The following is a 25,543-nucleotide window of genomic DNA, read 5'->3' as shown; positions in this document are numbered from 1 at the left end:
AAATTCAGTGTGTCCAACTAAACCTGGGGGCACCATTTAAGTGAAGTTACCACCATCCATCCAGTTCCATCATACTTCCATCTCCTTCATTCTCTATATCTAGTCCACCACTAAGTCATGCTGATTTTATTGGTTAAATATCCTTTAAATCCATGCTCTTCTCTCCTTTCCCATAGCCACCACTCTAGTCTAGGTCACCATGATCTCTTGCTTGGATGACTACAATAGAACTCCCACTGGCACCCCTTCTTCCCCTGTGGCTCCTCTTCAGCACTCTCTTTTTCAAAATGTGAATCTGATCAGGTCACCCCCATTACAAGGCCATTTAACAAGTCCCCATTGCTCATAGACAAAAATCCAGAATCCTTAATATGGCCTCCAAGATCTGCATGGCTCCTTTGGCTGTATGTATTCCTGCCACAGAGCCTGGAATAATCTTCACCTGACTTCTTCATATAGTTAACTTGTGGCTGCTTTCTACACCTTAACCTCAAAAGAAACACCCATAAGAAAGCCTCCCCTAGCCCCTTAAACTGTCACAGGACAGTGTGCCTGTCCTTCATACCACTTACCACAATGTGCAGCTGCATGTTTAGTTGTGTGATTACTGATCACTGTCTACCCCATAGTGCTATAGGTCCGCAAGAGTAAGGACTGTGTCTGTTTGCTCACCAATGTATTCCTAGCTGGAGGGCCGGGGGGGGCTTTGTCCTGAAGGATCTCTAAAGCAGAGTTAAGCTATTTGGAATTTATCCAAAGGGCAGTTGGAAGCCTTTGAAGGATTTTAAGCAGGGGAACAATGTGATCTCTGGAAGATGTACACTCTGGAAGAATCACCTTGGATGAGGTGTAGAGAAATCCAGACAACCACTCGCGAGACAGAAATGAGGCAGAGCCACAGTAACTTTATTCTTTATTCCACTTCTCCTATCCCTCCTCTCTAAATCCAGTGAGGCCAGTTACTCATAGACCCTCTCAGACAAATGCTTGATCGTCACCTAGTCATTTGAACATTGACTGACTTCCTAACTACATCCTTGATACTAGGAATAATAAAATGAGAAATGGCCCAGGCCCAATCTGTTATCCCTAGCCCTCATCTCCCACTTAAGTGGAAAGTCTAGAGACTGTCCAATAAGCAGAGAATATAATCTACTGTGGAAAGTGCTACAATGGGAGTTTGAATGGAGTTCTCGAACTCAGAGGAGGTTATAACTAAAACACTTCTCTGGTGGAGCCAGAAAATGCCTCACAGAGGAGGGACATTTGAACTGGTAGCAATGGGAGGATTTTGTCAGGTAGAGACAAATGAGGGGGCGTTAGAAGTGACTGGAACGGCATGTGCAAAGGCCCAGAGCTGTGAAAGGGCATGGCATATTGGGGAATGGCTTTAGCCCTGGATATGTGGGGGTGGGGATGGGGAAGGTGGTCAGAGATGGGAAAAGAGAGGTATGTTGGGACCTTATTGTGAAGGGCCTGGTATTCTTAACTCAGGAGTATGAATATCATGCTGTGAGCTGCCAGAAATCACTGAAACACTCTTAATATCTCTGCATTAAAAAGCAGTACATGAGGAAATGCTTTATATTAAAGGTCTAATGGGAAAGACTTTATATTAGACCAACTGAGACTTTATATTAAAGGTCTACTAGGAAAGCAGTGACTGAGCCAGTGGGAGTAATGATCTTCTGAACCCAAGAAACACAAGAATGATTATGGTCCTGAGGGAGGTAAACTGGGATCTGGGCCTCTGAGGGAAGGGAGGGCCCTGATTCCTGCCCCTGGGAGACCGGATAGTGAGCCTGGCTGCACACTCTTGCCTGCTCTGCCATGACAACTGTCTGGATTTGTGTCTTTCAGTTCCATGGAGAATGGGAGGCCCCCCGATCCTGCAGACTGGGCTGTGATGGATGTCGTCAACTATTTCCGAACAGCAGGATTTGAGGAGCAAGCTAGTGCTTTTCAGGAGCAGGTAACTGGGTCTAGAGAAACACGTGATGAACACAGTACCTCTCCTCCCCACAGTGAGGAGGAGGAGGACTAGAGAGCAGTGAGGGCTCAGTGAGGCTCTCTGCATGTCCTCACATCAATTCCTGATCATACCGGGCCTTAAGAAACTGAGGGGGGTGGGGAAGGGGAGAACGAAAGTGCCAAGCTAATGATTCCTTCCTGCAAGAGACAAACCCAAGCCCCAAGACACAGGCACAGCTGCAGAGAGGAGGGCTAACGCTCATCGCCATCTGCATCTTCTGAAAGAGGGAAGAGCCCCACCTTCACCACAGACACACTAGAAAGCAGAAAACAGAAAAGAAAGAAAAAGGAGGGACAAATCTGACTGAGAGACGTGCAGCACCATCTACTACTGGCCTCAGCACTGAGCTATTAATCCTCCTCCAGTTTGCTTTCTGGGTGCTTAACAAAGTAGAGTGGAAAGAGCACAGGATTTAGAGTCAAATCCTAGTTCTTCTAACCCTGTGTGACCCCAGGAAAGTTACTGCATCTCTCTGAGTCTTGGTTTCACATCTCTAACATGAGACTATCAATGCCTAACTGGTGGTGTTGTGAGGATTAACGGACAATGTATGCCCAAAGCCTCGGATAGGTCCTGGCACAGTGTTGATGCCCAAACAATGTTAATTCCCTTCCCTTAGGAACAGGGTTAGTACTGGAAAGAGGGAGAGAGGAGCAAGGGGTCTCTCCCAATCATCTAGTGATTCCTGACTCCATTTTTCAGGCTAGGCCCCTCTCTAGGGATGGTGCTCAAGGGGCTGTGACCATGAGGAAGCAAATTGGGGAACCCATGGTCCACACCAGACCAGCCCTGTCTGGAAACATAGTTCTTATCTCCCTATCAATGAAGTCGGCAGTTTTCTAAGCATTAAACTTACTTTTCTAATATTATCATTTAATTGAGAGAATTATAAACTAAAGAATGTGTTTGGCTGCTTCTTCCACATCCCTTAGCCAGTTCTTATTCTGTCAGGCTGGGATGGATAGGTGAACTTTTCTAATATCATATATGCCAATCTCTAGATTTCCTTTGACAGATATTTCCTTCAACCTGATCCCTGTACATATATACTTTTTGTTAATTTGGAAAACTTGCCAAAATAGCAGCTTAAATCACTTTATACCCACCAGAAGAGCTAAAATTAGAAAGATTGATAAATCCAAATGTTCGTGAGGATGTGGAGCAACCACACTCGCCTACATTGTTAGTGGGAGTGTGAAATAAACACTCATACGTCTACCCCATGATCCAGCAATTTCATTCCTGAGTATTTACCCAAGGGAAATGAAAACATATGTCCCCAAAATATTTGTGTAAAATTGTTCTTAGTAGCTTTATTCATAATGGTCCAAAACTGGAAGTCTAAGTGTCCATCAAGAGAAGAATGAATATACCAACTGTGGTGTGGTGGTACAATGGAATCCTACCTGGTAATAAAAAGAAATCAACTACTGATATGTACAGCAGTTTGGATGAGTCTCAAAACATTATGCTGAGTGAGAGAAGCCTTACATGGAGGAGTTCATACTGAATAGTTCCTGTCTTAGTCCATTCGGGCCTCTATAACAAAAATACCATAAACTGGGTGGCTTACAAACAATGAACATTTATTTCTCACAGTTCTAGAGGCTGGGGAGTCTAAGATTAAGGTGCCATCAGATTGGGTGTCTGGTGAGGGCCCACTTCCTAGACAGCCATCTTTTCACTGTGTCCTTACATTAAGGAAGGGATGAGAGAACTCTCCGGCACGTCTTTTATAAGGGCATGAAGTCCATTCATGAGGGTTCTGCCCTCATGACCTAATTACCTCCCAAAGCCCCCACCTCCTAACACCATTACTAATACCCCTAATACTCCTTGGGGGTTAGGTTTCAACATTTGAATTTTGGGAGGACACAAACATTCAGACCATAGCAGTTGAGATATACTAGATAAAGATTGAGAACAGGAGAAAAATGAGAACAGTGGTTGCCTCTGGATAGGTGAGAGTGGAGAATGACTGGGAAGGGCCATGAGGGAGCTTTCTGGGTGATGGTAGTCTTCTCTGTCTTGATGAGGATTTGGGTTATAGGTATATGCATTGCTCACTGCATATGCACAGGGATATGCAAATGATTCAGATTTGTACATTACATAGCCTATAAATTTTACCTCAAAGGGAAAAGAACTATAAAAAATATTAAACAATTAATAGTATGCAAACAGAAGTATTTAAGGGAGCAGTATACTGATGTATATAACTTACTTTGAAATGCATCAAAACATGGATTGACAATTGGATAGAGAGATGAGCAGATTGATAGACATATGATAAAGTAAGTATAGAAAATGTTAATTGTAGAATCTAAGTGGTGGGAATATGGGTTTTCACTATAATATTCTAACAACTTTACATTTGAAAATTTTTGTAAAATTGTGGGGACAAAATAGCTCAGGTTGGAAAGTGGAAGGCCGATCAGCTGGAACATATTTTATTTTGGTTTTTAATGGTATAATGTCCATTTGTGTCATTGCAGTTGAGTAACTTGCTTCAAAAATTAAATTTAAATAATATTGTGAAAGGTTAAAAAAAAAAGGACTTAGCTAAAAGGTCTCTTGGCCAAATTCCCAGCTGCCCAAAGCATTTTTCAGATCAAGCTTTGGCTCACACTCCTCTGAGGCAGATGTCCCAGATTGGTGGGAGGGGGTTATTCTTTGGGCCTTCCGGATTCTGTGCAAGACCTCCGAATGGAACTAGCCAGCTCTGAGCTTGGCCCAGGAGCAGGCCCTTTCTCCCAGGGATGACATCACTCTGGCACCAGTGATACTGGGATGCAAAAGGGAACAAATTCTCCCAAAGCATTTCATTCAGAAGTCCTTCAAGGGGGGAGAGGAGCATCATCTTGCTACTGTGTTGAGCCCACCAAGTTGGGAGCCTGAGAGATGAATTCCCAGGGGACTGGAGTTTTGCAAGCATGGCCTAGAAGCTCGAGTTCCTTCATTCTCCTAGAAAGGTGGTTGGGTGGGGGAAAGAGTCTGCCTTGAATTAGTCTCTGAAAATGATCCAAATCTTCCTCCTGCTGTGAAATTCTCCTTTCCTCTTCTCACTAAAGGAGGTAGAGGGCAAGGAGGGACCCACTGGCGAGGCTCAGGCTGATAAGACAAGTAGCTGCTGTGGTTTTCCTGAGGGTTGGGGATCAGGATCTTCTACCATGTTAACCTACCTCTTCCGTCATCGTGCTTCAGAGGCCATCGATGTTTACCTCCCAAGATCTTCTTAGCAATCTCAAGCAGTCACTCACCAAGTTCATCCCAGATGGGAAGACTGCAGGCCACCCCCAGCCCAAATACTTGACCCTTCCAGGCACATCTTCCAGGTCACAGCAGCTGAGAAACAATAAGAATGGCCACATCCTTAAATTTCCTCAGGGAAGGCTTTGCCCTGCCATTTGATGGAAGTGAGACAGGGATGGAGAGCATCCCCTAAACCACCTTAGAAAAGGCAGGTCCAGAAAGGGGAGCACAGTTGCCAATGATGTGGGGAGCTTAGTTTCATGGCTGACTGTCATGTACTAAATACTTGTGTCCCGGCAACATTTGTATGTTGAAATCCTAACTCCCAGTGTGATGGTATTAGGAGGTGGAGGCTTTGGGAGATAATTAGATTTAGGTGAGGTCATGAGAGTGGAAGCCTTATGATGAGATTAGTGCCCTGAAAAGAAGGGACCAGAGAGCTTGCTCTTTCTCTCTTTGCCATGTGAGGATACAGCAAGAGGGCATCCATCTGCAAGCCAGGAAGAGGCCCTTGCCAAGAACCCGACCACGTTGGCACTGTGATCTTGAACTTCCAGCCTCCAGAACTGTGATAAATAAATGTCTGTTTTGTTTAAGCCACCCAATCTATGGTATCTTGTTATAGCAGCCTAAGCTTACTAAGACACTGACACTGATGCCAGACACATCCACCATCAGATGGGCCGACTTTCAGGAGAGTATCAGTCCTCATGGTATGGTCTCAGAGTATGTTTTTAGATATTCTATTGCTGTGGCAACCAGACTCAGATGTGGCTTTCTAGTAGCATGCTCCCTTGGAAGATGTCAGGCTACTGAGTGAGATTTGTCCAAAGTGCAGGAATGGTGCCCCATGTTCCTGTGGTATGGAGAGGCAGCTGGCTTAAGGTGATGATCTTTGCATAACCTCCTTTCCCTGTGCAGGCACACTGCCACATAACAATTATCTCCATTGTTTCCCACTGGTGCAATTATCTCCACCAAGTTTTCTTCTGACAAACCTCTTTTGAGCCTTCCCTGTGAGCCACAACTACAAGCCAAAAGAACTGTCAAGAGGGAAGGCCTAGGCCCCTGCCCAGCTCCCTCCCACTCCTGCAGTGATCCAGTGTCTTAGTGTGTACGTTTGGGGTTGTATTACTGTTCGGGCCATTCCCCTTTTGTGACCAGTGATGTTGCTCTCCCTCAGCCCCTTGGCCTCATTAACATCCTGCTCCAGAGGGTTCACTGGCCCATAAGAGCAGGAGGCAGTGATTACAGCACTGTCGGTACTGTCTGTCTTTCCCACAGACCCATGGTGTGGTGGCTGTTTTCCCGAGTGTCCTCTAGCAGACAGACCTCTTAGGCTGTGGTGAAAGGCATGAGTGAGAGTCGTGACTTCTTTTCTCTTGATTGACTCATGGTCACTGGATGATCCTGGAGAGTTTGCCTTTCTAGGGCTCAGATTTCTATAAAGTGAATATTGAGTTAAACAAGTAGAATGTTGCACAAGCTCCTGCTTTGAGGCAAGAGATATCTTGGAACTGGCCCTCATGAAGTATGCTTTCAATGCACAGCATAGGACACAAAACCACTTGAGATGTTGTACATATACTGTTGAATTTTTGTAACTGGATGATAAAAAATTGGCACTTGCCCAGGAATATGGATTGCCTGGTTTTCAAGAATCAAAGGTACTTAGGAATTTTACTTTCCTAAGAGCTTTAGTTTTAAAAGGGAACCTTTTGACTAACTCATTCAAATCATCTCCACCTTCCTCACACAGAACATTTAGGATGAGGTTTATTTTGTCAAACTCTGAAGGCTAAATGAGCATCATTCTCTGGTGTAAAGCTATCTCTATTGACAATGCTATTAGTTGCCCGTTAAGGAATTCTGGCAGTCCAGTACAGCAACTTCACCACTCAAACTTCACCCTAACTACAGGTCAAAAGACAGTTCTGCCCATTGTAGTGTAGTCACTTCATTTCTGCGTCATTATCTGTCTGACTCATATACACAGAATATATATGAAGAAGATGGAAGATAGAGATCTGCCATTCAATGTCATATAATTCATATTGTTCAGATTCCTCAAACTTACAAGTGAGTGACATCAGTGATTCTGTTTCTAGAACAATATGTATCACTAAGTTAATTTTTTTCTCAGAGTATCATGACAAAATAATATGCAACTCATGGTGACAAATTAATTTTACTCTATCTTCTCACTTTCCCCAAACCACATGTATAAGAACAGTATTTTACTCTGAAATGACCAACTGGTTGTTTAAGCCATTCATTTGAAACACAAAGCTTGGCATTTCTTTTTAGATGGCTTATTGCTAACTTCTGATACATTTCTGAATCCACTGACTTAATAAATATAAATAAAATTTCTTAGTGCTACAAATTGCCAGGTAACACTAACCACCTCAAACGGAGTAGTAAAGTGGGGAGGCCAGTCAGAGCAGCCCCGAGCATGTGTCCCAAATCATGGTCAGATGGATTTCAACTGTAGTCATTCTGGATGGCTATTTCTAATTAGACCCGGGACAAATCTAGGTTTTGGGGGTCCTAAAGCTTATGCAATTCTAAGAGCCCTGCTTGGGGAAAAAACATTACAAAATGATGAATACAATATTGCTAAGGCAAAACCTGAGTTTTATTAGCTTCATGGTAAATCCAGCTCTGAATTAGACGAGTTAAAACCCCACAAATTGGAAATAACTTTTATTACTTTATCAGCATTTTATAATACCAAGTACTGAAACTATCCAAAGTGCATTGACATCTGGTGTTTCTTAACGGTTGAAAGCTTCTGAAATGCTTAAAATATTTTATAGCATAATGAGCAGTGGAAGTGGCAACTCAAATTCTGCTAACGTGTCCTTCCAGCCCATAAAAATTTAGAAAAGAGTTAAAAAGCAAGTGGGTAATACTAACAATGAGAAAATAGCCAAGAGAATTGAAAGCAAAACCGGTAAGGAAAGAACCTTTTGAATTTTTGACTGAAGTAGAATAGATTTCTATATAAACCAAAAATCCCAAATGGTTAAGTCTTTCAGTTGGAATGAGAAGAGTTATAAGGTAGCCAGGTATGTGGTGCTTCTTTGGCTTATTCACTTGATTAGTTGTTTCCATAGTTGTTACAGCTTTTTCTGATGCTCATTAGGATAAATATAAAACTCTGAAAGTAAAATGATGCTCATTATTACGAATATTATTTTGCTTTAATAAAACCACCTGAAACCACTGTTGATATGAGAACCATTTGAAGGAAACACAGAAGATTCCAGGCAGAAGGAGGATCAAATACAAAGGCATGGGGACATGAAAAAACATGGTTTATCTTGAGAACTCTAAGTACCTCAGAGTAAGAGGTGTGGTGCAGAGAATGCCAAGGGATACAACTGAAAGGTAAACAGGGGTCCAGATAACAGTCTGGTTTGCTGGCAGAAAAGAGACTTTACCTGAGAGGCCCTAGGAAGCCACTGAAAGATAGTAAGTGGGGAGCGCCAGGATGAGATGTGGTTTTGAAAGATCGATCTAGTGGCCATGTGGAGAGTGGCTTGGAGGACAAGGAGACGGAAGGCAGGAAAGCTTTTGTGATCGTTCCATTGGAGATGGAAAGGGAGAGATCGACTAGAAAGTCTGGGGAAGACGGTCAAAAGAATTTAGTGGATCATTGGCAATGGAGCGTGAAGATCTGTCCAGTCTCAGTTCTCTCCTGTAGCCCTACCACTGAGCTCATTGCTCACGGGTGGGAACGGGAGGAGGCTTTGGTGACTGCTAAGTCTCCAGGTTGAGTGGTTGTAAAGTAGTGCCATCAACCAGCATGTCTGTTTAACAGGGAGGTAAGTTTTAAAAGGGGTACAATGAGCGCAGTTTGGGACACCTTAAATTTGAGGGCCTGTAATACATCTAAGCGGATTTATCTAGCAGACAGCTCAGGGGAAGATTGAGGCCTGGGAACAGAGATGTGAGAATCATCAGCAGTCATAGGAGAGGGTGGGAATGAGAGAGGCCTTTAGGACAGCACCTTTTCAGGGGAAAAGGCCAAGGACAGCACCCTGCAGAACACCACAGTTTTAATTGTTAGGAGAAGAAAGGCAACGAGCAAAAGCGACTGAGAAAGAGCATTCAGGGAAGTGGGCAGAGAACCAGTAATGAGAGGTTGTATAGAAACAATGAAGGGGAGAGCTTCAAGAAGAATGAAATGATCAACAAGGTCAAATACTTCAAAAAGGTGCAGCTCGATGGGGTCTGTGAATGCCGGTGGAATTTCAGTGGAGTGGGGGGAGGAGTATAGATGACTGTGTGGGGGGTGGAGAACCCCTTCCTCCAAGTTGACGAATGAGTGGGAGGCAGGCAAGTGGAGGGAGAACCAGTAGCTGGAGGGTCATGTAGGGATGAGGGCTCTTTTCTAAGAGAGGAGACACTCAAATTTATTTACATGCAGGAAAGTAGCCAGAAGAATTGGACAGGTTAAAATTGACTGAAATTGAGCACAGTTAAATGAAGCAAACTCCCTGAGGATAAGGAAAGGAATGATATCAAAAGAGTATGGAGGGGTGAGGATAAGGAGTAATTAGAACCCTCACGCATTGCTGGTGGGAATGTAAAATGGTGCAGCCACTGTAGAAAACAGTGTGGCAGTCCTTCAAAAAGTTAAGCACAGAATTACCATATGACCCAGCAATTCCACACAAAAGAATTGAAAAGAAGGACTCAAGCAGATACTTGTACACAAATGTTCATTGCAGCATTATTCACAATAACCAAAAGGTGGAAACAACTCAAGTGTCTGTGAACAGATAAATGGATAAACAAAATGTGGCATATGTATATAATGGAATATTATTCAGCCATAAAAAGGAATGAAGTTCTGACACACGCTATAACATGGATGAACCTTGAAAACATTATGCTACGTGAAATAAGCCAGTCAAATATTGTATGATTCCATTTATGTGAAATATCTAAAATAAGCAAATTCATAGAAGTACAAAGTAGATTAGAGGTTATCAAGGGCTAAGGGAGAGGGGAGAGTTATTGCTTAATGGGATTTCTGTTTGGGATGATGGAAGAGTTTAAAAAATAGATAGTGGCGATGACTGCACAACATTGTGAATGTAATTAATGCCACTGAATTGTACACTTAATAATAGTTAATATAGCCTACTTTATGTTATATATATTTTACCATGATAAAATTTAAAAATTTAATGTCAGCCATAAAGTACATGATGTTTCAAGTTGGTGAATAAAAAAATTCAACTATTTTATTTTAAAAAAATATAAAGGGATTAGTTCTGAGCAAGACAGGGATATCTTTCTCTGTTTTCCTGTCTTTCCTCTATCCTTCCTATGCTCTGGGGGCATAGGTGAGGATGTGTACAGATATAGCTAAGATTGTCCTTGTCCTCAGGGACGTGAAGGGAGTTCCTGACAGCCTCCATTTCCTTTGCTGAACAAGAGGCAAGCTCTTCTGCTTGGAGTGGACAGGGATGGGTAGAGGTTTAATAAGGAACTAGAGGAGAGTGAAGGTTAAGAATAGCCACCAAGGGGAATGGGAGAGGCAGCTGACCCAGGATAAATAAAAGAACTGTTGAGGTATTCTACCGACCCAGCTGAGACTGGAACACTGCTCATGTATAGTGCTTCATCTTCATGGTTTCTTGATTTTTTTCCCAGCTACACCAGGTATAGAAGTCAGAAAAGCTGGATTGCTAGACTGTTCCTGGATGGGTGTTTATGGCATGGGCACAGTAGAGAGCTAATAGCCTAAGAGGGCAATTTGAGAGGACATGTAAAAGAATGGTTCCCAGGGCCAACCAGGGGGTACAGACTCTACAAAAGAAGAGTCTGAAGAGGACTCATAACCCTGGAGAAAGTGAAGTTGAAATAAAACAGTGGCTGTAATGGGAGTGAGGAGTGAAAGATAAGATGTTGGGCTTCAGTGTTGTAGAGGGAGGACTCTTCTGGTTGATGGCATTATAGGAGTAGGTTCTAAAAGTGAAGGTGAAGTTGTAGAAATGGTTGTTGGTGTATTTGAGTAGGCTACCTGCTCTCACAGTAGATGAAAACATGTATAATGGCTTCATTACAGTAAAAGTTTATTTCTCATATAAATAGTCCGAGGTGGTTGGTGACGGTGTTCTGCTTCACTGTAATTCAAGAACCCAGCCTGATGGAGACTCTGTCATCTTCAGCCAGAGGCTTTCAAATCATCTGGGCATTGACATCCGGTTGGTGTAAGGATAAAGAGCAAGGAGGAGCACACATTGGTGGTTTTATGAGTCAGACCTGAAAGAGATGCACGTCGTCCCTCCACATGTCCTTGGCCAGAACATGGTCACATGGCCACACCAAACTGCAAGGAAGTCTGGGAAGTGTGTCGTTGTGTGTCCTGGAAAAAGAGCAGCCAGCAGCCCTTGCTACACTTGAGATTTAAAGCCATTTTTTAAAGCATTTGCTGTTGTGATGCTACTACTTCGTTTTGTTCTTAAGTCCAGAGATGAGTTTCAAAAAGGCTAACTTGAAAAGATCAACTGAAGTGAAGAAGCTTTATCTGACTGTACATGGAAAGCTTTCATTTCTAATTCTGCTCCTTAAATCTGTGCTTTTTTTAAATCTAGGCAGACATCTCTAACCCAGTTTCTTCATTTGATGAAGTGACTTTCATTCTTTTTCCTTCCTTAGAGATGTGTACAAGATTATTTTTGTAATAGAACCCCTTTATTACCCACTTTGTGCCAGCAGCAAATATTAAATAACACGGGGAGATACCCATTAAATCACCAAAGGCATTAGCCCCCACAATGGGCCAAAAACAGATTTTCTGTCTGATTTAAGTGCAAGACCCATTTCTTCTGTTACTTTTTTTTTTTTTTTGAGGGAGGTTGGCCCTGCGCTAACATCTGTTGCCAATCTTCCTCTTTTTCTTTTTTCTCCCCAAAGCCCCAGTACATAGTTGTGTATCATAGTTGTAGACTTGTAGCTCTTCTATATGGGACCGTGCCTCAGCATGGATTGATGGGCAATGAGTAGGTCTGCGCCCAGGATCCGAACCGGTGAACCCTGGGCCGCCAAAGCAGTATGCACGAACCCAACTGTGACACCACTGGGCTGGCCCCTCTTCTGTTACTTTAACAAACAAGGTAAAGCCTTCTTTTTGAGCAACACAAATAGTTTCTCTATAAACAAGCTGCTCAATGTTGGGTTTTTTTTTAATTGATGTTTTAATAGTTTATAACGTGAAATTTTGGGTTGTACGTTTTTGTTTGTCCATCACCATATATATGTCTCCCTTCACCCCTTGTGCCCACCCCCTACCCCCAGTGCCCCTGGTAGCCACAATACAGTTTTCTCTGTCCACGTGTTGGTTTATATTCCACATATGAGTGAGATCATACGGTGTTTGTCTTTCTCTTTCTGGCTTACTTCACTTAACATAATACCCTCCAGGCCCATCCATGTTGTTGCAAATGGGATGATTTTGTCTTTTTTTATGGCTGAGTAGTATTCCATTGTATATATATATACACCACATCTTCTTGATCCAATCATCAGTTGAGGGACACTTAGGTTGCTTCCACTTCTTGGCTATAGTGAATAATGCTGCAGTGAACATAGGGGTGCATAAGCCTCTTTGGATTCTTGATTTCAGGTTTGTTGGATAGATTCCCAGTAGTGGGATAGCTGGATTATAGGGTATTTCTATTTTTAATTCTTTGAGGAATCTCCGTACTGTTTTCCATAGAGGCTGCACCAGTTTGCATTCCCACCAGCTGTGTATGAGGGATCCCATTTCTCCACATCCTCTCCAACATTTGTTGTTTTTTGTCTTGGTGATTATAGCCATTCTAATGGGTGTGAGGTGATATCTTAGTGTTGTTTTGATTTGCATTTTCCTGATGATTAGTGATGTTGAACATCTTTTCGTGTGCCTATTGGCCATCTGTAAAAGAACAAAGCTGGAGGTATCACAATCCCCCTGACTTCAAAACATACTACAAAGCAATAGTAATCAAAACAGCATGGTACTGGTACAAAAACAGACACACAGATCAATGGAGCAGAATTGAAAGCCCAGAAATAAAACCACACATATACAGACAGCTAATTTTCGACAAAGGAGCAAAGAACATACAATGGAGCAAGGAAAATCTCTTCAATAAATGGTGTTGGGAAAACTGGACAGCCACATGCAGAAGAATGAAAGTGGAGCATCTGCTATCGCCATTCACAAAAATTAACTCAAAATGGATCAAAGACCTAAAGGTGAGACCTGAAACTATAAAACTCATAGAAGAAAATACAGGCAACACACTATTTGACATTGGTCATAAAGGAATCTTTTCGGATGACATGCCTACCCAGACTAGGGAAACTAAAAAAAAACATAAGCAAGTGAGACTTTATCAATGTTGGTTTTTTTAAACTAGATGAAGTGTCCCCAATATGTATATTATCCACCACCAATTTTCCACCAATAGGAATGCAAGGCAAGCACAGTATCAGCTGAGAGTCATTGGCTGATAGTGTTGAGCTCATAGTCACTCCACCCACAGTGAGCTGCAGAGGGCAGGGAGGGGGTGGGGGCATAGTAGAGGATACCTACCCCAAAGAGGAATTTCTCCCCCAGAAGGGACTTTGTCCCAAGAACCATGTGATAAGATTCAAAGGGTCTTGGTGTAAATTTGAGTAGTTCGCCATCTTCCTTTCCAAAGTTACATGGAAATTCTTCAGAGAATAGACTCTGTTTCCTTTAAAGAAACATGGCGAATTACTACAAAGTACTAGGGGTGCCTCAAAATGCTTCCTCTTCTGATATTAAGAAGGCTTATCACCAGTTAGCTCTTCAGGTGCACCCAGACAAGAACCCAGAAAACAAGGAGGCAGCTGAGGAGAAATTCAAACAAGTAGCAGAGGCCTATGAGATCTTGTCCGATGCTGAGAAACGCAACAACTATGACAAGTCCAGAGGGAACCGCTATGGAGACAACAGAAACAAAAACTATTCGAAGGGGGAACTGTGGTTTGAGAGGCCACACCGTGGCTTTCAAAATGTCTTTGAAGATGAAGACCTCTTCTCAGGAGATTATTTTTCCACTGGCCGTGTGGGTAGGGCCAGGAGATTCTGTTCCTCCTTCTTTGATGTGATGCCCATATTGGACACAGGATTTTCCACTTTTGTATCTCTGGGTTCCAGACCAAGTCCACCTTCCTCTGGGACATTTGTACCCTTTGTAAGCAGTGGAATGGGAAACTTCAGATTGGTCACCACTTGTAGCCAGATAGTGAATGGCAAGAGAATTGTTACAAAGAAAGTTCTAGAAAATGTGGGAAGGAAGACTGAAGTGAAAAAAGAAAGCCTATTTCATCAGATTCCTCTACATCATTGATATGGAGTTGCTGCTGTGTTCATTCACAGGAGACTTTCCTATGAAGCTGGTGAGTCTGATGCTTATCAAAGACAGAATTGGAATCTGAGAGTGTATTGAACTGAAATGGACAGAAGTCAGCTTAGTCCAAACTTCTCATTTCACAGAGGAAGGGAGTAATGGGCCAGATCTTGTACAAGGAACTAGGAAGCAGCAGAGTTTGGCTTCCAGCCCGTCTTCTGGTTCTAAACTGAGCCTTCTTTTCCCCTGCACTATATTTGGGACAGTAGAGACCAACACCACAAATATGGCCTTCTGAATCAGTTGCAGGACCCTTCCATCATAAGTCCCATTAACTTCTCTTTGACTTTTTTCCTTCTGTACCTTGCTATTATCCAGTTATCTCTTTCTTGATGGCCACTCTTTATCTCTTTGTAGCCTCTTCCCATCTCCTCTTTTCTCTTTGCTTTTTCTCTTCCTATTTCATCTTCTTTCTTCCCATACATTTCCAATGGACCATTTCACAATTAGGCTCATTTGAAAGAGTTACCTATGTGTAGATTAATGTTGGCAGAGAGAAAGAGTTAAAAGTAAATGGGTTAAGATTTTTTAATATACTTTTTTTAATAGCTAGCATTTATTGAGTGCTCAGTAGACGTCAGGAATTCTACTTCACATGTGTTATCTCAATAATCCTCTCAGCAGTGAAATACAGTAGCTACTTTCCCCCCATCATCTAGATAAGGAAATGAGGCTTAGAGAGATTAAGAAACTTGCCCCAGGCCTCACCTAATAAGCAGTAAAATAGCGTCTTACTCTAAAACACATGCTTATCTACTGAGCTGTAACATCTATGGATACGACTCATTTATTTCTAGATCTAGGGTCTCACCCTCATTGGATATTTATACTTGTCATCTGTAAACCTTACTTCTATGCATGAGTACTTGCTGGAACTTATTAAGTATGCAAACATTTGAATATTATTGCCCAACAGGTACTTGGTTACTCTTACTTGAAGACAAAAGATACAAGCAATGTAAAAACTTTCACTGAAACTAACAAATGATTATCCCTTAACACAGAAATGTAAACAAGATCCCAAGATGTGAATTATTTTTTTGTTTTGGCTTTAATCATGATGTACTTACAAAATCATGGGATTTTTTTGTTTGTTTGACTGGATATGGTCACACTCCAACCCCTTCATTTATACTAATAATCAGACTGGAATCCAGAGGGTGGTTCCTTGTGGAAAGTTACTTGATGGAGTCTGCATTAGAACCCCTGTCTTCCAGTTTCCAGTCTCTTGCCCATTCTAGTATACTATGCCTACTGGCAAAATTTGCATTTCATTTGCCTCTCAATCTTTTATAGAAGTTATATAACGAATGATTAGCTTTCTTAAAGAACTTTCCTGTGTTTGCGATTTTTATGAAATAAATGTTTTATGTAGTCTTTGAACTTTTTTAATCTCAGTGAATTTTCTGAACTTGAACAGAAATATACCTGTATCCCTCTGGCAAAGGATAGCATTCGGGCAGGGAGCACACTTCCAGAAAGGAAGCAGAAGATGGATTTGGAATTGGAACACATCCCGTTTCTTTCAGAGCCTATACATTTCCACTTAGTAGTCATTGAGAACCTCCTAGATGTCAGGCACTGTGCTAGGTGCCTTACATGAATGAATCGTTTCCAATCTCCAAAATCCTTCAGAGGTTTATTTCCATTTTACAAATGAGGAAACTGAGGCTCAGGGAAGTTAAGTCCCTTACCCAGGGTCACACAATACATTGTGGAGACAGAGTTCAGTCTGCGGTTTGCTCAGCTTGGAAGCTCACGTTATGCCATATCCACTCCCAGTCATCTGAGTTGCTATAGTCATGGGTTAAGAGCAAAGTTTTGTTGTATCTATGAATTATATTCATTTCAAAATGTTTAAAATGAGGATTTCCAGATGGAGCTTTCTTTTTCCCAACCCTAGTCTGAGGTGAATGGCAGTGTGGCTACTGAACAAAGGGAAAATCAAATTGCAGCATGAAACATGATTTTCCATTTTGTCTTAAATAAAATCCGAATTTCAGCATTTTTCCTAGACTACTTGGCTTTTGACAGAAGTGCTGAGTTATAGAATGACTTTTTGCCAGCAGAGATAAAAAAAAATTCACTTTCAGTTAGTCAAGGAAGTTTTCTTGTATTGAAATGAAAGCAGTGTCATCTCTTCCTGAGGCCAGTTTAAAACATGTAGTAAGTTAGGTACAAGCAAACAACAGCAAAGGAAAGAGAGGGAGCATGAAGGGCTTTGCTGTTTTTTAAGGCATTCCAAGTGACTCAATATTCATCTCAGTGGGTAAGATAGAGCATGAGCTTTGAAATAACCTATGACTCAGATTCCTGTGACCTCACAATGCCTTCAGAACTACTACTGCGGTTGCCAGGTGTCAAAAGCTCCTTTGCCAACTCTCATACTTAACAGATTTTAATGATGCGCAATCTTTGGGGTTACTAGCTGCCTAAATAGAAAAAGACACTTTAGAATTGGAAAGTCAATTCCTATGTCCTTAAATAATTTCCCACTCTTGCCATATCAACCAACTGCTTTTTTATGTGCTATGGTTTTGAATAGTTGTCTCTCACAAATTAATGTGAGCCATTCTGTTTTCCAGTAGTCGACAAAATAAAGGCTTCTAAAACTCAAAAACAACATAGACTGATTAGAAGTAATTCCTTTTCCTGCTCTGGTTCGTGTAGGGTGGTTGACAAGTGAAATGAGGGCCATGGTCCTGTCGAGGAATAACGACAAGTGATTGTACAACTTATAGCTCAAGGAGCATTTGCAAGAGTGGTATCTCATGGAATCCTGTCGGAAACTCAATATCCCCACATTACCAACCGAGCAGACAGAGGAAGAAGGGACTTGCCTGAGGCCACAAAGTGGGTGTTTTTTCAGCCCCTAGCCCAGTGCTATTTCTCCCACATACTCAGACATTCAAAGCGCATTTTCTTCACAGCCTGGCAAACTACATGAGAGAGTTTGGAGCAATGGCCCTCTTGGGGATGGTGTGGGAGGGAGTCACAGTTTTATGTAGCTGCAGTTGCACACTGGGTCCCCTTGTCTGTCCATCAGTGGGGGAGGTAGGCATAGACATATGTGGGTAAAGTCATGAACAGATGTGTTGAGGCTTACCAAGCATGCACAGCTGGTCCATCTCTTGAACCCAAGTTCCCTAAGAACCAGCTCAGCTTGTCCCCACAATAAACAATAACAAAAATAAGGTGGTATTCAGCATTATCTTCAGTGCTTCTTTTCTAAAGGTTTCCGACTACTTTCTGTATTTGGGGTCCTTATCTCTTTCATGAGAAGCCCATTTTTATTTCACCCCAAAGCTTTGTAGTCTCCAGGGTATGTGGAGTGACGTACCTGGTTGGCTACCTGAAGGGTGTAGGGAGTGGACTCTGAGGAGAACAGGGGAGGGAATTTTCAGTGGGCAAAGCTCTGCCTTTCACTAGCTTATTTGGAATCTTGAGGATCCATTGAGAGTAAGTGTGGTAGGGCCCTCAGCGTGAGAGGTCGATTTTTGAGTTATGGCAGGATGGTTCTCCTTTTAAAAGGCAGGAAAGACGTTCACAGAGAGTGAGTCATTTTGCCAATGTCCATCGTTGTGATTGACAAGATTTCAGAAAACCCAAGACTGTAGTCCTCATTGGTTCATCTAGACAACACATATTTACTTCTGCGTGTCAAGAGAAACAGAAGGGGGTTATGAAAAGAACATCAGCTTTGGCTGTAGGCAGATAAGAGTTCAAGTCCTCTGCCACCCTTTCCTAACTTCTTGATTTTGGCCAGGTTAACTTCTTGCCTTGATCCTTGGTTTCCCTGTAACATTAACATGATAATCCCTGCTCATCCTAATTTATAGTTGTTTTAGGAATTAAGTACACAAAAATTCTGCATAAACTTTAATATATTTTATAAATTGAAAGTGTCATCATTCCTTTCAGAAGCAACATCTTTGATCCTTAAGGGTACATACTCCAAGCTTGCTGTCAGTTTTTTAAGATGTGATCTTGAAAACAAGATCAGCTATAGATTGTATCTAATCCAAAAATAAAAGTAAAAGATGGAAGATAAAAATAGAAGATTCCATTTTTCCCATTTTGGCACAAATAAAAAAGTAATGTTTTTAGCTTGGGGACAATCAATATGACTTTTTCCTTTGAACTTCCTTTTTTCTTCATTATCCTTGAGATTTTGGACTTACACATTGGCTTTACCCTCTGCTTCCATTATAGGAAATTGATGGAAAATCCCTGCTATTGATGACAAGAAATGATGTGTTGACAGGACTTCAGTTAAAATTGGGGCCTGCTCTGAAAATCTATGAGTATCATGTAAAACCTCTGCAGACAAAGCATTTAAAGAACAGCTCTTCATAGTACAGTCACATTGGGGTCTTAGATCTCAAAAAATACATAATGACATAATTTAGTTTCATGTGATGAAACTTTGCAAACAGAATACATACATGTGTATATGTAAAGAATTTCAATCAAATGAAACGTTATCCTATTGGATAGTCTAGGCAATCCATCGGCTGACCTGAATTCAGCCAGGAGGAGCAAGGACAGCATGTGGACGGGATTATTTTCCTTGTGGAATTTGTCAAATAGAATGATCTTTGACATGATAAGACACCCCTCCCTACCAAGGGGATTTTTTTCATAGATTGCTTTTCCAAAATCCTTAAAAAAGAATTGAATGGAATGAGCATCTTTTGGTTACAGATGTAGGAAGATTAAAAACAAGAAAACTTGGGGAGGGGGAGGAAAGAGAAGGGGACCGCTGTCTCCCTTGAATTCTTCTGCTCCCTAGAGCTTGTGTTGTTTGGATGGAATTGCCAACACCCTTTTTATAGAGGGTCCTTCACTTGACCTTATTAAGGTTTCACTGGGATATGCTGCGATGGTTGAAATGAACGTGCATCACGGCCCCTTCAGGAGCAGAAGGGTAGCTCTGAAAAGAAAAACTCTGTTGCATATTGGGGATATCCATCCACATTCATTTCACAGGGGGTGATGGTATATTCTGCATAGATTTGCTTTTAAATTGGTTCTTTGTTTCCGAAGAAAGCATTTTTTCACCTTCATGGTTTGTATTTATAATAATTTGTTTCTGAAGAAATTTGCCAAGAGTTGCAGATCAAAAAGCCTTGTTACTAGTACAGAATATTTTTATATATATTCCTTCATGATGGTGTAATATTTTTTTAATTGCTCTGATGCTTTGTTTGATTCCTGGTTTGAGTACTTGTTTTTAAGAACTTGAAAAAGTGGGCTTACTACATCTCTGTTCAAAGAGACATTTGTTCAATCTCTGTGTGTCAATGCCGTGTTGAATTGGTGCTTTGTGGTCGCAATAAAACATTGCTTCAGTTTATTCCCAGTGCATCTTTGATCTTTTCTGTTTTGTTGTGTCTTTAGCTAGGATTAAGAATTAAGGTCTCTCCTTAACACCATGAAGACAAAGTTAAACCTTTTAAAAAACAAAACAAAACAAAATGAAACATTAGATACAGAAAATATATAGATCTATATGTGGATTTATCTTCTTTATAAACTGAATTGTCCAAGTAGGCCTTGTTCCTTCCCTTACCCCCACACAACAACCATTTTTAGGTATTATTTCAGCCAAAGATTTTTAATATGCTTTAGGCTAGTGGAAGTTATGTGTTTTTGTTTTTGTTTGAAATTCTGATGAAAGCTGTGGACTTCACTTTAGACAAAAGCTCGGCTTCCCACATACAAAACTTGGCAGAGTTGATGGATTCCCTGAAGTTCCTCTTCCTCCTCCTCAAGTTAAGAGTCACTATTTTAGAGAGTATTATAATTCAGGCCCCTGTGGAGATAATTTCTCTAAAGAACAAAGTCTGAAGATGAGAATGAAAAAAACATAGGAAACGGTATGAGTGGGGTTAAAAATGCATTCCAAATTAATTCAGTTATGGAGTTTATGGAGTGTCTGAAATTTAAGTAATGCTTTGTTTTGCATGATAAGTGGGAGAAGGGGTTACAAAAGAGACATTTTCCATCCCCAAGTTATCACAGTCTACAAAACATATAAGAAGACTAAAAGGCAGAATATAGTTAAGTACTGTGAGGAGTGATGGTGATGAAAGGGGAGAACTGCGCCTGCTGGAGACCTGGCTGGGAAAGAAGGGACAGGAGATCCAATAGAAGGAAGATGAAATGAAGAACTTCATCCACCTCCCTGGAGGAGTTTCCCACAAGGGAGATAGTAATGATGTTTGAAGCCTCTCTGCCTCAAAGAGATAGCATGGGGAATGTCCAAGCCCTGGCCCTGGCCTCCACCTGATGCCTTTTGGAAAAGATTTGGCTGTGAGTGATGAAAAACTGCCTCCCCCACCCTCACCCCCGCTCTGACAGGCAATGTAAATAAGACAGAAACTTTCTAGTCTTCATTTACATGTCCAGATAGGGGGACCAGGGATGGTATGGCCCTCCATGGTGTAAGGGACACAGATGCTTCCTTTTACTCCATCATGCATGCTGTTCACTCCCAGCATCATTTCATGGCCCAAGATGGCTGCTTTAGGCATTACCACTTGAATTCCAACTGATGGGGAGAAGAAAAGGAAAGAGGAACGTACCTCCATTTTTTAAGGACACTTCCAAGAAATTGTACGTACTACTTTCTCTTATATCTTGCTGTCCACAATTCAGTCACATTGCCATACCTAAGCTGAAAGAGAGGCTTGAAATAGTTCTTTTTCTTAGAGCCCATGGGCCCAACTAAAACTCAATAGTCCCATTATTCTGCAGATAAAGGAGAAGGGATATTAGGGGACAACTTCCTGTCACCACTGTCAACTGATCATTGAACACTTGGAGCAAATGACACTGAAACTGTGTCTTTAATTGTGTTTTTCTCTAGATTTGAACTTGGGCCCAACTCCCTTTGGTCTCTGGATGTTTTATCACAGTCACCTTTCACAACTCTTTGGAAGCCTTGTTCACGACTAACCCCAACCTAACTCAACTAAGCCTTAGACCTGGACTGCTCTACAAATGCTTGTCAGAAAAAGAAAAAAAAAAAGGAAAGGAAAATATCTTAATTGAAAATCAAACCAAGAAGAATAAATCATTCCTCAGCCCTCTGTTGACAGCTTTCAGGCAAAATTAGCAAATTAAAGATAGTCCGCCTTTCTTACACCCAGAATAAAGGCCTATGACAGGCAGGCCTGAGTGCCATGGCAATAACTGAAGGTACTTTTGTCCTCCCCCCTCCAACTAACTCCCAATCCTGGGGAAACAGTGTGATCAAAACAGGCCCTAGAGAGACGCTGGAAGTATTTGAAATTCAGCAGATAGGCAGCCTTTGTTTTCAGACGGCTGTAAAAACCAGAGACATCTGATTCCTTTTCAGATCACACTGGATTTCTATTAATGTGATCTGGGTCTGCAACTAGTAGCAAATACACATGCTACATGGGGAAGCACTCCATGAATGTAAGTGGGAATGAGCATGCCCTCATGCCAATATATTTTATGTGAGAACTGGTTAATGTTGAATTTGATTATTCTCAACCAGAGGGGCAGACAGGATATCAGAATCACAAGCAATGTTAAACAATAATTGCCACTCCACCTCCCCTCCCGAGCCCCCATTTGAACCTCTGCTTCAGACTCTACAAAGGAGGTTTAAGGAATTGATTTAAAGGCAAGGTCACAAACTGGTTGCTTTTCAGTGGAATCTAAGCTGACATGTTTTCCTTTGGCAAGTGCAGTATGTGTGTGTTTTTATAACTACATTTGCATTCTTCCAGGTGAGGCCGAAAGCTCTAATTTATTACAATCTCTCATTCCCTAATAGCTTTCAACCAGCAACTTCACACTTTTACATTAGCTGTCTGGACCCTGAAGGTATTTGAATTGTAGACCCCCTGATCTAAAGCAAAGAACACACAGAGAGCCTGTTTAGAGTAAGTTAATTCAGGAACGAGAGTTGCAGGTTGAAAAGAAAACAAGCTGGTATATCGCATTGGAATGAGCAGCAGATTCGAGCATCATTTTTGATACTTAGTGGACATGATGAATATGAAGGAAAAAGAGACCAACGGATAGCAGTCTCTTCATTCTGTCCTCAACAAATATCTTATATGAACATAGATTTTGTCCCTCTGAGTTTAGCATACATTGTCAGGGGTGCACACTGTCCTTCCATACCATTAGTGAAATATATCTTTGGAGGAATTTAATTTGGAAAAGCCTAATAACCCACAGTTGCCCAATCACTCCCACATTTGGAAGCCAAATGCAAAAAGTACTTACTGGTGGTGATCCATCTGCCTTTGACGGTCATTGCAAATGGGATCTGCAGGGGTCAGGTCTGGGCACAGAGCCATTAAGTATTTTTTGTAATGATTTGGAGGATGAAGTTAAATGTTCAAAGAGCTGACGGCTGCAGGACAGATATGCCTCTGAGGAGAAAACTTGTTAATTGTGCTTCTAAACCAGGAACAGAAACCACAGGAAGGAGGGAGAGAGCAATGGATGCATTAATGAGCAGCTCGTTAGTTTCATGCTGTAGCTCCATAGGCAATTAAGTAGTCTGGGTACCATTTCTGGCCAGTAGTGGCAGTATTATACAGAGAGGAAGAGATTAAAATCATCACATCCAAGTTGCATCTAACCTAGCACTGGGGCAGAATAATGGAGGACCCTGCGAGTAAAGCAAGAGAGGTCTTTGGCTACCCACAGTAGGTAGCTAGGTTGATGTCTGTGTCTCAGTTAGGCAGGGTGTTCCTGTCTACAGTTGTCTTTTGGGAGAAACCGAGAAAGCTGGGGATGCCAGGCAATCTCCAAACAGAAAATGTGCTCCCCTTCTTCAGAATAAGTACATGGGCAGACCTACCACCTTGATCATAGCAGAGGTGGGAAAGAGGTCAGGGAGTAAAGGTGAAAACAATACTGAACATACTTATTACCTGTGGAGCAGGCCATGGCCCAGGCAGCCAGATCTGCAAACAACCAGATAAGGGAACATATGCCACAAGGTAGCACATGCTATCACCCAGGCATCACCATGGGGCATCTTAGGTCACAGAGCTTAGAGGCCTTAAGCTTCCAGAAGAGTCAAATAAAGCAAGCAAGGAAAGATCTGCCACAAGGGTCTCCAGCTCTGTCATCTGTGGGATGTATCTATGGCAAAGTTTTCACGTTAAATGTGTTCTTTCTGAATTAAACGTAGCAGAATCATTGAGTAAATTGTTTGCTTTTCTTTTTCAGTGGATTACATTCTATTTTTATGTGCTGGGAAATAAACGTTTTGAAAGTAATACTATAAAACTCATGAGATTGTAACCATATTTTGAGGGAAATTCAATAAAACTCTTCAAGCAAGCAGCATTTCTTACCTTTAAGCATTAGTGTTTGGGACAGTATTCTCTCTCCTGTGCCAGAACCCAATGACACCAGTTGAGATATGCTGTGGTGCAGTGAGTGGAAACACTGGGGCTGTGCCAGATAGATCTGAGCTTGAATCCAGTCTACCATATACTTCACACGGGAACGTGGGTAAGTTGTATGGTTCCTCTTAGCCTCAGGCACCTCATCTCTTCTCTAGTGTAGATACAGAGACAGAGCAAAGCAGCACTAGCCTGGCACTGTCCAAACAAAATATAATGTGAGCCATATGCAATATAAAATTTTCTGGTAGTCACATTTAAAAAAGTAAAAAGAAATAGGAAAATTTAATAATACATTTAACCCAATAAATCCAAAGTATTACAATTTCAAAACCTAATCAATATAGGGCCGGCCCTGTGGCTTGGCGGTTAAGTGCGCGCGCTGCGATGCTGGCGGCCCGGGTTCGGATCCCGGGTGCGCATCGAGGCACCACTTCTCCGTTCATCCTGAGGCCGAGTCCCACATACAGCAACTAGAAGGATGTGCAGCTACGACACACAACTATCCACTGGGGCTTTGGGGAGAAAAAATAAAATAAATAAAATCTTTAAAAAAAAAAAAAAAAAACCTAATCAATACAAAAATTATTAATGATATGCTTTACAATCTTTTTTCCATATGTCTTCAAAATCCACTGTGTATCTACACCTAGAGCACATCTCACTTAAGACAGTCCCACTCAAGTGTATCAGTTAGGATTAGTTTCAGGTAAAAACCCAAATAACAGTGACATAGACAAGACAGAATTTCTCTGCCATGTACATGAGGTCTGAAGGTAAGTCGATCAGAGTTAGTATGGCCACTCCATAATCATTGGGCCCCTGTCTTCTCCTAGCATGTTGCTCCACCATCCTCAACACATAGCTTCCTATGTGGTTCAAGATGGCTGCTTAAGCTTCAGTTATCACAACTGTATTCCAGCCAAAAAGAAGGAAAGAAGTGTACTTGTTATGAGAAGTTGCATACAGCACTCCCACTTACATCCCTTTAACAAGAACTTAGTCATTTGGCCATTCCTAGCTGCAAGGGATGTTCGGAACTGTAATTTTATTTCGGGCAGCCAAGTATCCAGCTAAACAAGGACAGGAGGATGGATGCTTCAGGGAAGCTAGCAATCCTTCCATAATATCAGGCTCATCAGGTTGATGGATTGAATGACAGTAACATGAAAAGTACATTAAAATATGGTTTTATCACTATGATTCAAGTCCAGCCAAGTCACAGAACTAACAAACATCTGCTGAACCCAAATACTGCTCATTTGACGCGTTCTAATATTGCTAAGAGCCAGCCTGGTGGTCTAGTGGTTAAGATTCGGAGTCCTCACTGCTGTGGCACGGGTTCATTTCCTGGTCAGGGGATCACACCACCCATCTGTTGATTGTCATACTGTGGCAACTATGTGTTGCTG

At 41.7% G+C, this 25,543-nt stretch overlaps 1 protein-coding gene across 1 annotated transcript in view; it reads left to right on the top strand.

Annotated features, from left to right (window-relative positions):
• SAMD13 (sterile alpha motif domain containing 13) overlaps positions 1 to 20,070 on the top strand; it is a 37,687-nt gene extending 17,617 nt beyond the window's left edge. Inside the window, exons 2-3 of the mRNA XM_004431545.2 lie at positions 1,861 to 1,972; positions 18,940 to 20,070. Coding sequence (XP_004431602.1) covers positions 1,861 to 1,972; positions 18,940 to 19,083 — 256 coding nt within the window. The 3' untranslated portion in view covers positions 19,084 to 20,070. The remainder of the gene's footprint in view (positions 1 to 1,860; positions 1,973 to 18,939) is intronic.
• Positions 20,071 to 25,543: the final 5,473 nt, after the last annotated feature.

Source organism: Ceratotherium simum, chromosome 2 (genome assembly GCF_057802395.1).
Source record: "Ceratotherium simum simum isolate JZ-2026a chromosome 2, ASM5780239v1, whole genome shotgun sequence".
Classification (NCBI taxonomy): domain Eukaryota; kingdom Metazoa; phylum Chordata; class Mammalia; order Perissodactyla; family Rhinocerotidae; genus Ceratotherium; species Ceratotherium simum.
The sequence above is the reverse complement of the archived record's forward strand: the minus strand, read 5'-3'. Positions and strand labels throughout refer to the sequence as shown.